Below are 12,160 nucleotides of genomic sequence, written 5' to 3'. Positions count from 1 at the left end.
TGTCAGCTCGGGGATTCGAACTAGCAACCTGCCTGACCAACACAGCCCAGCCTGTCCATGTGTGTGGAAGTTCTCCTCTCAGGGACTCAGCACCACTCTCCTCTCCTTCCCTCTCTCTTTTCATTTCAACCAAGCCTCCACCATTCACACCTGTCACCTCTTTTCTCCTGAAATGTCACGTCAGTCCCAACAAGGAGGGTCGGGGACCCTCGTCAGACGCAGATAGCCTGTGGGACAGTGTCAATCTCCTGCCTGAGGGTGGTGGCCACTGTGGGCCTTTCAAATGAAAAGGGCTTTTCACTCCGGCTTAGGCTGGGCTCTGTACATCAGTGACTTACTGCTAGCTCAAAGTTATCTCTGTCTGAGCACAGGTTGCCTTCTGGGAATCCACTGTGAGAACACTGCAGAGAGACAGGTGGGAGAGGGAGAAAGAGAGAGACAGAAAAGGTTGGGGGAATAAAAGAGAAAGACATGACAAGCCAGATAGAGTGAGTGTCATGGAGTGAGGCAGGGCGTCAGAGAAGGTAAAGATAAAGACCTAGAGAAGAGGGAGAATAACCCTCTCTGTTGAAAACAGAGCATTTGCGAGCCTAGAAAATAGAGCAACGTGGAGCAACGTTTATATTTACAGCGCTGTTCTCTCCTGAACTCTTCGACTAAATGTGGATGTCATGTTGATTTATGGAGAAACAGTGGTTGGTTGACATGTTGTTTACCCACAATCCTGTGCAAATGGTATAAAGCATACAATGAGTCTTAACTGGTTCATTAATTTTTAATTTCCCATTTGACTAAGTCAGAAAATAGAATAACTTTTTAATATGTTTATTGTCTTATGGGGGGCATATGAGGGGGGGGGATTACATAGCACCAGGCACTGTTGTAATCCTTATTGTGAAGTGAGCATTTTTCTTAATTTTTATTTAACCTTTATTTAACTAGGCAAGTCAGTTAAGAACACATTCTTACTTACAATGATGGCCTACCAAAAGGCAAAAGGCCTCCTGCGGGAATGGGGGCTAGGATTAACATTTTTCAATAAATATAGGACAAAACACACATCACGACAAGAGCGACAACACAACACTACATAATGAGAGACCTAAGACAACAGCATTGCAAGGCAGCCACACATGACAACACAGCATGGTAGCAACAAAACATGGCAACAACATGGCAGCAACACAACATGGTAGCAGCAAAAAAACATGGTACAAACATTCATTGGGCAAAGTCAACAGCACAAAGGGCAAGAAGGTAGAGACAACAATACATCATACAAAGCAGCCACAACTGTCAGTAAGAGTGATGACGTCTGACTGTTAGTTATATTTAACTGGTTTACTATTACCTATGCACCTTTTACTGTTGTTGTTTTTCATTTTCTAATACTGGCCCAGGTTATTAGATGTAATGTCATTTTAAGTACGCCATCTTTCTGAACAGACTGCTGAAAGCATTGAGGTGGTGCCTGTTTTCACTTTAGACTAGGGTTGGGTGAACACAGATCACTCTTACAGAATGATCAGTTGGCGTTTATTAGTTGACTGTGCTTCCCTGTGGTTGCTTGTTCTTGGTGTGTCGCAGTGATCAGATCCAATGGGGTACAGAAGTGATGGCCTCAGGATAAAGTGGTCTGTGTGTGGTTGTATCTGATCCTCCCTGGCATTGAGAGTATGTGATAGGGGGGTTGATGGTCATCAGGAGGCCCTGGGGATGTGACCACCATGTGTGACCTCATGTCAGTGTCCTCTCTCTCTCTCTCTCTCTCTGTCTCTCCCTCAGAGCTGATCGATGGCACTCCCACACTCAAGATGAACCATGGCTCGGGCACACTGGTCCTGCAGTTGCCAGGCAACGTAAATGTGGCGGACAGACGGTGGCACCGTCTGGACGTGAGGAGCAACAGTAAGGTGGGTGTCTGAAGTCTGAGCTGCTGCCAAGCATATACCAACCCAGGGGACCCCAACCCCCCCCCACCAAACATATACACACACATAGACAAACACAGACATGCACACGTCTCCCCCGACACTAGCCATATGCTGTTCATTCTTATAGAACTCTGGGGATGTTTAATGCAAACAGGTGGTGTCTCTGCTAGACTAGTCCTATTTTCAGTACATAGTCTGGAGAAGTAGGCGGGTTTGAGTGGTTTGGACTCAGTGCAGATCAAATCAAATCAAACTTTATTTGTCACATGTGCCGAATACAACAAGTGCAGACCTTACCGTGAAATGCTTACTTAACCAACAGTGCAGTTCAAGAAAAGTTAAGAAAATATTTACCAAATAAACGAAGTAAAAAATAATAAAAATAAAATACAATAAAATAACAATAAGGCACAATAAATAACAATAAGGAGGCTATATACAGGGGGTACCGGTACCGAGTCAATGTGCAGGGGTACAGGTTAGTCGAGGTAATGTGTACATGTAGGTAGGGGTGACTATGCATAGATAATAAACAGCGAGTAACAGCAGTGTACAAAACAAATGGAGAGGGGGGGATCTCAATGGTAAATAGTCTGGTGGCCATTTGATGAATTGTTCAGCAGTCTTATGGCTTGAGGGTAGAAGCTGTTATTAAGGAGTCTTTTGGTCCTAGATTTGCCGCTCCGGTACCGCTTGCCATGCGGTAGCGGAGAAAACAGTCTATGACTTGGGTGACTGGAGTCTGACAATTCTTGGGGCATTCCTCTGACACCGCCTATTATATAGGTTCTGGATGGCAGGAAGCTTAGCCCCAATGATATACTGGGCCGTACGCACTACCCTCTGTAGCGCCTTACGGTCAGATGCCGAGCAGTTGCCATACCAGGCGGTGATGCAACCGGTCAGGATGCTCTCGATGGTGCAGCTGTAGAACTTTTTGAGGGTCTGGGGTCTGGGGACCAAATCTTTTCAGTCTCCTGAGGGGGAAAAGGTGTTGTCGTGCCCGCTTCATGACTGTCTTGGTGTGTTTGGACCATGATAGTTAGTTGGTGATGTGGACACCAAGGAATTTGAAACTCTCGACCCGCTTCACTACAGCTCCGTCTATGTTAATGGGGGCCTGTTCAGCCCACCTTTTACTGTAGTCCACAATCAGCTCATTTTTCTTGCTCACATTGAGGGAGACCTCCTCCCTATAGGTAGTCTCATCGTTGTCGGTGATCAGGCCTACCCTTACCAACTGGGGGCGGCCCGTCAGGAACTCCAGGATCCAGTTGCAGAGGGAGGTGTTTAGTCCCAGGGTCCTTAGCTTAGTGATGAGCTTTGTGGGCACTATGGTGTTGAACGCTGAGCTGTAGTCAATGAACAGCATTCTCACATACGTAGGTGTTCCTTTTGTTCAGGTGAGAAAGGGTGGTGTGGAGTGCGATTGAGATTGCGTAATCTGTGGATCTGTTGGGGCGGTATGCGAATTGGAGTGGGTCTAGGGTATCCAGGAGGATGCTGTTGATGTAAGCCATGACCAGCCTTTCAAAGCACTTCATGGCTACCGATGTGAGTGGTACGGGGCGGTAATCATTTAGGCAGGTTACCTTCGCTTCCTTGGGCACAGGGACTATGGTGGTCTGCTTGAAACATGTAGGTATTACAGACTTGGTAGGGGAGAGGTTGAAAATGTCAGTGAAGTCACTTGCCAGTTGGTCCGCGCATGCTTTGAGTACACGTCCTGGTAGTCCGTCTTGCCCCAAGTCTTTGTGAATGTTGAGCTGTTTAAAGGTTTTGCTCACATCAGCTATCGAGAGCTTTATCACACATTCGTCCAAAACAGCTGGTGCTCTTGTGCATGCTTCAGTGTTGCTTGCCTCGAAGCGAGCATAAAAGGCATTTAGCTCGTCTGGTAGGCTCACGTCACTGGACAGCTCACGTCTGGGTTTCCCTTTGTAGTCCGTAATAGTTTTCAAGCCCTGCCACATCCGACAAGTGTCAGAGCCGGTGTAGTAGGATTCAATCTTAATCCTGTATTGACGCTTTGCTTGTTTGATGGTTCGTCTGAGGGTATAGCGGGATTTCTTATTAGCGTACGAATTAGTGTTCCGCTATTTGAAAGTGGCAGCTCTAGCCTTTGGCTCGATGCGGATGTTGCCTGTAATCCATGGCTTCTGGTTGGGATATGTACGTACGGTCACTGTGGGGACGACGTCGTCGATGCACTTATTGATGAAGCCAATGACTGATGTGGTATACTCCTCAATGACATTGGATGAATCCCGGAACATATTCCAGTCTGTGCTAGCAAAACAGTCCTGAAGCGTAGCATCCACGTCATCTAACCACTTCCGTATTAAGCGAGTCACTGGTACTTCCTGCTTTAGTTTTTGCTTGTAAGCAGGAATCAAGAGGATAGAATTGTGGTCAATTTTCCAAATGAAGGGTGGGGGAGAGCTTTGTATGCATCTGTGTGTGTGGAGTAAAGGTGGTCTATAGTTTTTTTCCTATGGTTGCACATGTGACATGATGGTAGAAATGAGGTAAAACCGATTTAAGTTTGCCTGCATTAAAGTCCCTGGCCTCTAGGAGCGCCACTTCTGGATGAGCATTTTCTTCTTTGCTTTTGGCCTTATAGAGTTGGTTGAGTGCAGTTTTAGGGCCTGCATCGGTCTGTGCTGGTACATAGACGGCCACAAATGATATAGATGAGAACTCTCTTGGTAGATAGTGTGGTCTGCAGCTTATCATAACGTACTCTACCTCAGGTGAGCAATAGCTTGAGACTTCTTTAATGTTAGATATTTCGCACTAGCTGTGTATGGCCGCTTTGGCTGTATGACTTCACTAACAACAACTTTGTTAATCGACCAGGTCTGAAAATCAGCCTCAGGGTTATTCGTGAAATGGTCAATGTATTATATAAACAGTGTCATACAAACGCTATAATAGTATTTGTATGCCATTTACAAACTGCATGTTTGCTATGAAATAACTAGTTGAATATGCTTGTTGAGTACAATAAACTGTTATTGAGTAGATATTCAATAGGACCTCTTAGAAGCAAATTAGATGCTCACATTTGTATGGTAAGTTAGTTCTTGCAATAGAATAGATACAAATAGATGTAATACAGATTTCAGAAAGGTATTACTGGCAGTAATGGAGCTCATATTAGACTGGTGGGCCAGCCAGTATCTGATGTCTTGATATTCCTGATGTCCTGCTATTCCGGATGTCCTGATAGTCTGGATGTCCTGATATTATCTGATGTCCTGATATTCCTCATGTGCTGATATTATCTGATGTCCTGATATTCCTGATGTGCTGATATTACTGATGTCCTGATCATCTGGATGTCCTAATATTCCTTACAGTGCCTTGCAAAAGTACTCATCCCCCTTTGCGTTTTTCCTATTTTGTTGCGTTACAACCTGTAATTTAAATAGATTTTTAATTGGATTTCATGGTATGAACGTACACAAAATAGTCCAAAAATTGGTGAAGTGAAATGAAAATAAAAATGTAAAAGTGTTGTGTGTATTCAGCCCCTTTGCTATGAAGCCCCTAAATAAGATCTGTTGCAACCAATTACCTTCAGAAGTCACATAATTAGTTCAATAAAGTCCACCTGTGTGCAATCTAACTGTCACATGATCTGTCACATGATCTCAGTATATATATACACCTGTTCTGAAAGGCCCCAGAGTCTGCAACACACCTAAGCAAGGGGCACCACCAAGCAAGCGGCACCATGAAGACCAAGGAGATCTCCAAACAGGCCAGGGACAAAGTTGTGGAGAAGTACAGATCAGGGTTGAGTTATAAAAAAATATCAGAAACTTTGAACATCCCACGGAGCACCATTAAATCCATTATTATTTTGTTTTAATAATATGGCATCACAACAATCCTGCCAAGAGAGGGCCGCCCACCAAAACTGACGGACTAGGCAAGGAGGGCATTAATATGAGAGGCAACAAAGAGACCAAAGATAACCCTGAAGGAGCTGCAAAGCTCCACAGAGGAGATTAGAGTATCTGTCCATAGGACCACTTTAAGCTGTGCACTTCACAGAGCTGGGCTTTACGGAAGAGTGGCCAGTAAAAAGCCATTGCTTAAAGAAAAAAATAAGCAAACACGTTTGGTGTTCGCCAAAAAAGGCATGTGGGAGACTCCAAAAAACATATGGAAGAAGGTACTCTGGTCAGATGAGACTAAAATTTTGCTTTTTGGGCATCAAGGAAAATGCTATGTCTGGTGCAAACCCAACACCTTTCATCACCCCGAGAACACCATCCCCACAGTGAAGCATGGTGGTGGCAGCATCATGCTGTGGGGATGTTTTTCATCGGCAGGGACTGGAAAACTGGTCAGAATTGAAGGAATGAAGGATGCCTCTAAAATACAGGGAATTTCTTGAGGGGAACCTGTTTCAGTCTTCCAGAGATTTGAGACTGGGACAGAGATTCACCTTCCAGCAGGACAATAACCCTAAGCATACTGCTAAAGCAACACTCGAGTGGTTTAAGGGGAAACATTTCAATGTCTTGGAATGGCCTAGTCAAAGCCCAGACCTCAATTCAATTGAGAATCAGTGGTATGACTTAAAGATTGCTGTACACCAGCGGAACCCATCCAACTTGAAGGAGCTGGAGCAGTTTTGCCTTGAATAATGGGCAAAAATCCCAGTGGCTAGATGTGCCAAGCTTATAGAGACATACCCCAAGAGTCTTGCAGCTGTAATTGCTGCAAAAGGTGGCTCTGCAAAGTATTGACTTTGGGGGGGTGAATAGTATACATGCTCAGGTTTTCTTTTTTTGTGTGTTATTTCTTGTTTGTTTCACAATAAAAAATATTTTGCATCTTTAAAGTGGTAGGCATGTTGTGCAAATCAAATGATACAAACCCACAAAAAAAAAATAGATTTTAATTCCAGGTTGTGAATAGGAAAAATGTCAAGGGGGTGAATACTTTTGCAAGCCACTGTATGTGCTGATATTCCTGATGTCCTGATATTATCTGATGTCCTAATATTATCTGATGTCCTGATATTATCTGATGTCCTGATATTCCTGGTGGCTTTATATTCCTGATGTGCTGATATTCCTGATATACTGGATATCCTGATATTCCTGATGTCCTGATAATCTGGATGTCCTTACATTCCTGATGTGCTCCTTTAGGAGGTACGCTTCACACTGGACCGCTGTGCCGGGGCCACCGTCATGGAGATGGAGGGAGTGGGCAGCTGGCTGACCACAGAGGACCACTCGTCCTGTGAGGTCACTGGTGTCACACCCAACCTGGACAGGTAGCATACTCACACCTCTCTCTCTCTCTCTCTCTCTCTCTATTTGCGTCTGTCTTTGTTGCTCTCACACTCTTTCTTTATTTCTCTCTTTCTCTCTCCCTTTATCTCTCTGTCTTTCTTTTTCTCACTCTTTTTCTTTCTCTCTCTCTCTCTCTCGCTCTTTCTTTCTTTCTCTCATGCTCGCTCTCTGGCTATCTGTCTCTCTCTCTCTCTCTGTCTCAGTGTCTCTCTGTCTCTTCTCCTTTATACAGAATACACACCGTTCACATAGTCAAACTCAGAACACCAGATGGGTGGGGGACAAGGCTATGTATGACGGGTTGAAAAAGTACTGCAGTAGAAAATAGGGATGGATAGGTGTATGAAAAGGTGTACTGACAGTGATGTTCATTTCTTCCCCAGGCACCTGAATGGGACCCAGGTGTTACAGCTGGGTGGAGTCAATGAGAACCTGCCCTATGCCTACCCGCAGTTACAACACAAACACTTTACCGGCTGCGTCCGGAACCTCATTGTCGACAGCAAGGTAACGCTCGCTACAATGTATTTCTTCCCAATCGTCACGCGCCATGAATAGCCAATGGGAAGGGATTTAGTTCGTATACAACACATAACGTCTCCATTGTGTAGAGTTGTAAAGTGTAGTCTTTACACCACTTATACTTGTACTGCAGAGGCAGCATGTTGTTATAAAACTGCATACAGCATCTCGCATAAATGCTTTCAAACACCTTCCTCAGGGACGTTGTCACAACAGCGCTGCTATAGAAAAGGTACGCTCCGAGATTCAGCGCGTATCCACTAGACACTGTGTGAACTGGTAGCTATGCCACTATGGCAACAGTCGTCACGGCGAGGACAGCGGTCCCTCAGCCCATGTTACTTCATGACACTGTGTGACACTTGGAACTAAAGGTATTTGACACTAAAACACTCTCCTGCACACCCGCTGGCTACGAAACGTAGGGCTGAGGTTCGATACAATATTCATAGATCTCTTATTGTAGAGTGGAAAACACTGGGGGCGTGGGTGGAACATGTGAGAGAGAGGGGAAGACAGGAGGAAAGGAGGAGGATGTCTGTGCCATTGAACCTGTTCAAGCGTGAGGTCGGGGTGAATGTTTGGGCAAGAGAAGGGAATGGGCGGATTTTTCGACTTCAATAGTTTTTCTATTCTGAATCTACTGTACGTCTTCCCACCCTGTCACAGTTGATTTATGTTACTCTCTGTCGTCGCTTCTCTCTCTCTATTTGTTTGTATCTCTCCTGCTCTCTGGGACAGATTAACTATACTATGGGTCTGCAACCATGCAATAATGGTTTTCATTAAAAAAAAATGAATGATCAGTAAAATGAATATGAAGAAAAAGCAGTCTGTAGATGAAAACACTCTTTTCTTTATAAAGCAACTTGTGAAATGTAACATTTGCCATTTAGCAGATGCGTTTACTTAAAGTGACTAACATTCATGCAAGCATACATTTTTCATTTGGGTGGCCCAATGGGGCCAACAAATCTTCAGCATCTATCCAACTCTGTTCCACTCTCTCTATCCAACTCTGAGTGAGGCAGAGACGGGTACTCATGACTGGGAAAGTCTGCTAGTTATGTTTGGTGAAAAATTTGATCATGATTGGCATCTCACACACATCAACAAACACACACCTGCACACGTACTCACATACACACCGAGATGTATTTTGGATCTTTGAGTGTGTGTAGTAACTCTCTGTAAATCAGTATCGAGCTCCATCTTGAGAAGGATCAGACTTAAAGTGCCCAGCTCTATGGTGAGGTCAGAACCAATTTGTACCTTGCTGCACATTGGCTCAACGGCTACCGAGCAGCCAGCTCCGCTGAACGGTGGTAACTCAGAAATGGGGAGATTGGACATATTAATGTCCTTTATGATATGCTATTGTGAGCAGGACTTAAGACTTCAAGGTTTTCCTGTCCTTTCACAGCATTGCCCTCCGCCAGCTCCGTTGTGTCCCTGTAGATTGGTTTGATCCTATGAAAACCCAGCCATTTACATTCCAAGAAATTGCATGAAAGGTGAATACATAAAGGTGCCGAGGGGAAATCTCAAGTTTCGGTGACCTTTGCCCTCAGTTTTTTGGAAAACTAACAATTGTTATTTCGTTCTCTCTTTCCCTCTCTCTATCCATCTCCTTCTCTCATTTGTATCTATCTCCGTGCCTCCCTTTTTTTACCTGTCTACTGCTCTCTCCCATTTCTATCTTACACTACCTTTTCTATCTTTCTCCCTCTGGCATACATATCCTACTCCGCCTCTCCATCTCTGTCCTCTCTCCATCTCTCCCCCCTACACAGTTCTATGACTTGGGCACTCCAGCGGACTCTGTGGGCAGCTCTCCGGGGTGTCTGACTACGGATGGGAGCTGTGTCAACGTGGGCATCCCCTCCTGTGGCCCTAGGGGTCGCTGCCATGGAGAGTGGGGCTCCTTCAGCTGCCAGTGCATACCGGGGTACACTGGGAATCAGTGTGAGCAGGGTACGTACCTCAATGCCAGCACCGAGCCCAACATGTACAGTGGGGCAAAAAAGTATTTAGTCAGCCACCAATTGTGCAAGTTCTCCCACTTAAAAAGATGAGAGAGGCCTGTAATTTTCATCATAGGTACACTTCAACTATGACAGACAAAATGAGAAAAAGAATCCAGAAAATCACATTGTAGGATTTTTAATGAATTTATTTGCAAATTATGGTGGAAAATAAGTATTTGGTCACCTACAAACAAGCAAGATTTCTGGCTCTCACAGACCTGTAACTTCTTCTTTAAGAGGCTCCTCTGTCCTCCACTCGTTACCTGTATTAATGGCACCTGTTTGAACTTGTTATCAGTATAAAAGACACCTGTCCACAACCTCAAACACTCACACTCCAAACTCCACTATGGCCAAGACCAAAGAGCTGTCAAAGGACACCAGAAACAAAATTGTAGACCTGCACCAGGCTGGGAAGACTGAATCTGCAATAGGTAAGCAGCTTGGTTTGAAGAAATCAACTGTGGGAGCAATTATTAGGAAATGGAAGACATACAAGACCACTGATAATCTCCCTCGATCTGGGGCTCCACGCAAGATCTCACCCCGTGGGGTCAAAATGATCACAAGAACGGTGAGCAAAAATCCCAGAACCACACGGGGGGACCTAGTGAATGACCTGCAGAGAGCTGGGACCAAAGTAACAAAGCCTACCATCAGTAACACACTACGCCGCCAGGGACTCAAATCCTGCAGTGCCAGACGTGTCCCCCTGCTTAAGCCAGTACATGTCCAGGCCCGTCTGAAGTTTGCTAGAGAGCATTTGGATGATCCAGAAGAAGATTGGGAGAATGTCATATGGTCAGATGAAACCAAATTAGAACTTTTTGGTAAAAACTCAACTCGTCGTGTTTGGAGGACAAAGAATGCTGAGTTGCATCCAAAGAACACCATACCTACTGTGAAGCATGGGGGTGGAAACATCATGCTTTGGGGCTGTTTTTCTGCAAAGGGACCAGGACGACTGATCCGTGTAAAGGAAAGAATGAATGGGACCATGTATCGTGAGATTTTGAGTGAAAACCTCCTTCCATCAGCAAGGGCATTGAAGATGAAACGTGGCTGGGTCTTTCAGCATGACAATGATCCCAAACACACCGCCCGGGCAACGAAGGAGTGGCTTCGTAAGAAGCATTTCAAGGTCCTGGAGTGGCCTAGCCAGTCTCCAGATCTCAACCCCATAGAAAATCTTTGGAGGGAGTTGAAAGTCCAGCAACAGCCCCAAAACATCAATGCTCTAGAGGAGAGGAGGAATGGGCCAAAATACCAGCAACAGTGTGTGAAAACCTTGTGAAGACTTACAGAAAACGTTTGACCTCTGTCATTGCCAACAAAGGGTATATAACAAAGTATTGAGATAAACTTTTGTTATTGACCAAATACTTATTTACCACCATAATTTGCAAATAAATTCATTAAAAATCCTACAATGTGATTTTCTGGATTTTTTTTCTCTCATTTTGTCTGTCATAGTTGAAGTGTACCTATGATGAAAATTACAGGCCTCTCTCATTTTTTTAAGTGGGAGAACTTGCACAATTGGTGGCTGTCTAAATACTTTTTTGCCCCACTGTATGTGATGAGTGCTTGTTTGGAGGGCATGCGTGAGGGCATTGATGATTTGGATTTGTTCGATGAGATGAAATGAATGTTAACGAGATCAAATGTGTTAATGAGTGCCTGGGTGCAGTCAGATAGCTATCATGGGGAAGGTGTGTGTGTGTGTCTGTGTTTCAACTTTCATTAGTCGTATGTACAGGATACACATGGTCTAATGAAATGCTTGCTTGCAGGTTCCTTCTTGACAATAAACAACATCAATAAGAAATAATAAAAGATAAGAATAGGAACATAAAGAAAATGGCTCAGTAGAATAGACATTTTAGCATAAGTATAATACAGGAAGGCACAATTTATAGTCCAATATTTACACATGCTTTGGGGAAGGGATGATTGTGGGAGAAGTGTTTAAATTGTGCAGTGTTTTGCAATGATAATACATCTGCTAGCAGCAGTCGTGATGTGTGTGTGTGTGTGTGGTGTGTGTGTGTGTGTGTGTGTGTGCATTTGTGCAGAGAATCAGAGCAGGTGGTCAGTCCAGTTCAAGTGTTCAGAAGTCTGATGGCTTGTAGATAGAAACTGTCTTGTGTGTGTGTGTGTGTGTGTGTGTCTGTTTGGTGTGGGAGGACTAATTGGAGGCCTAATTCACTGGTGGTCAAATGGAAGATGAAAGAAATGGTTGGGCACGTGTTTGATCTAAGTTTAAGGCGTGGGAGGGCATCATCGGGCTAACAGTATTGTGAATGGACGCAGTAGAGTATGTGTATCTCTTGAATTCACTCTGGGTGAATGTCAGTTC

General features: G+C 44.4%; 1 protein-coding gene across 1 annotated transcript in view; it reads left to right on the top strand.

The window, feature by feature from the left end:
• LOC139576225 (neural-cadherin-like) overlaps nucleotides 1-12,160 on the top strand; it is a 188,249-nt gene that overhangs the window by 158,957 nt on the left and 17,132 nt on the right. Inside the window, exons 24-27 of the mRNA XM_071402025.1 lie at nucleotides 1,786-1,913; nucleotides 7,106-7,233; nucleotides 7,636-7,759; nucleotides 9,568-9,748. Of these exons, the coding sequence (XP_071258126.1) occupies nucleotides 1,786-1,913; nucleotides 7,106-7,233; nucleotides 7,636-7,759; nucleotides 9,568-9,748 (561 nt within the window). The remainder of the gene's footprint in view (nucleotides 1-1,785; nucleotides 1,914-7,105; nucleotides 7,234-7,635; nucleotides 7,760-9,567; nucleotides 9,749-12,160) is intronic.

This window comes from Salvelinus alpinus, chromosome 5 (assembly GCF_045679555.1).
Source record: "Salvelinus alpinus chromosome 5, SLU_Salpinus.1, whole genome shotgun sequence".
Classification (NCBI taxonomy): Eukaryota; Metazoa; Chordata; class Actinopteri; order Salmoniformes; family Salmonidae; genus Salvelinus; species Salvelinus alpinus.
This window is presented reverse-complemented; position numbering and strand designations above follow the sequence as displayed.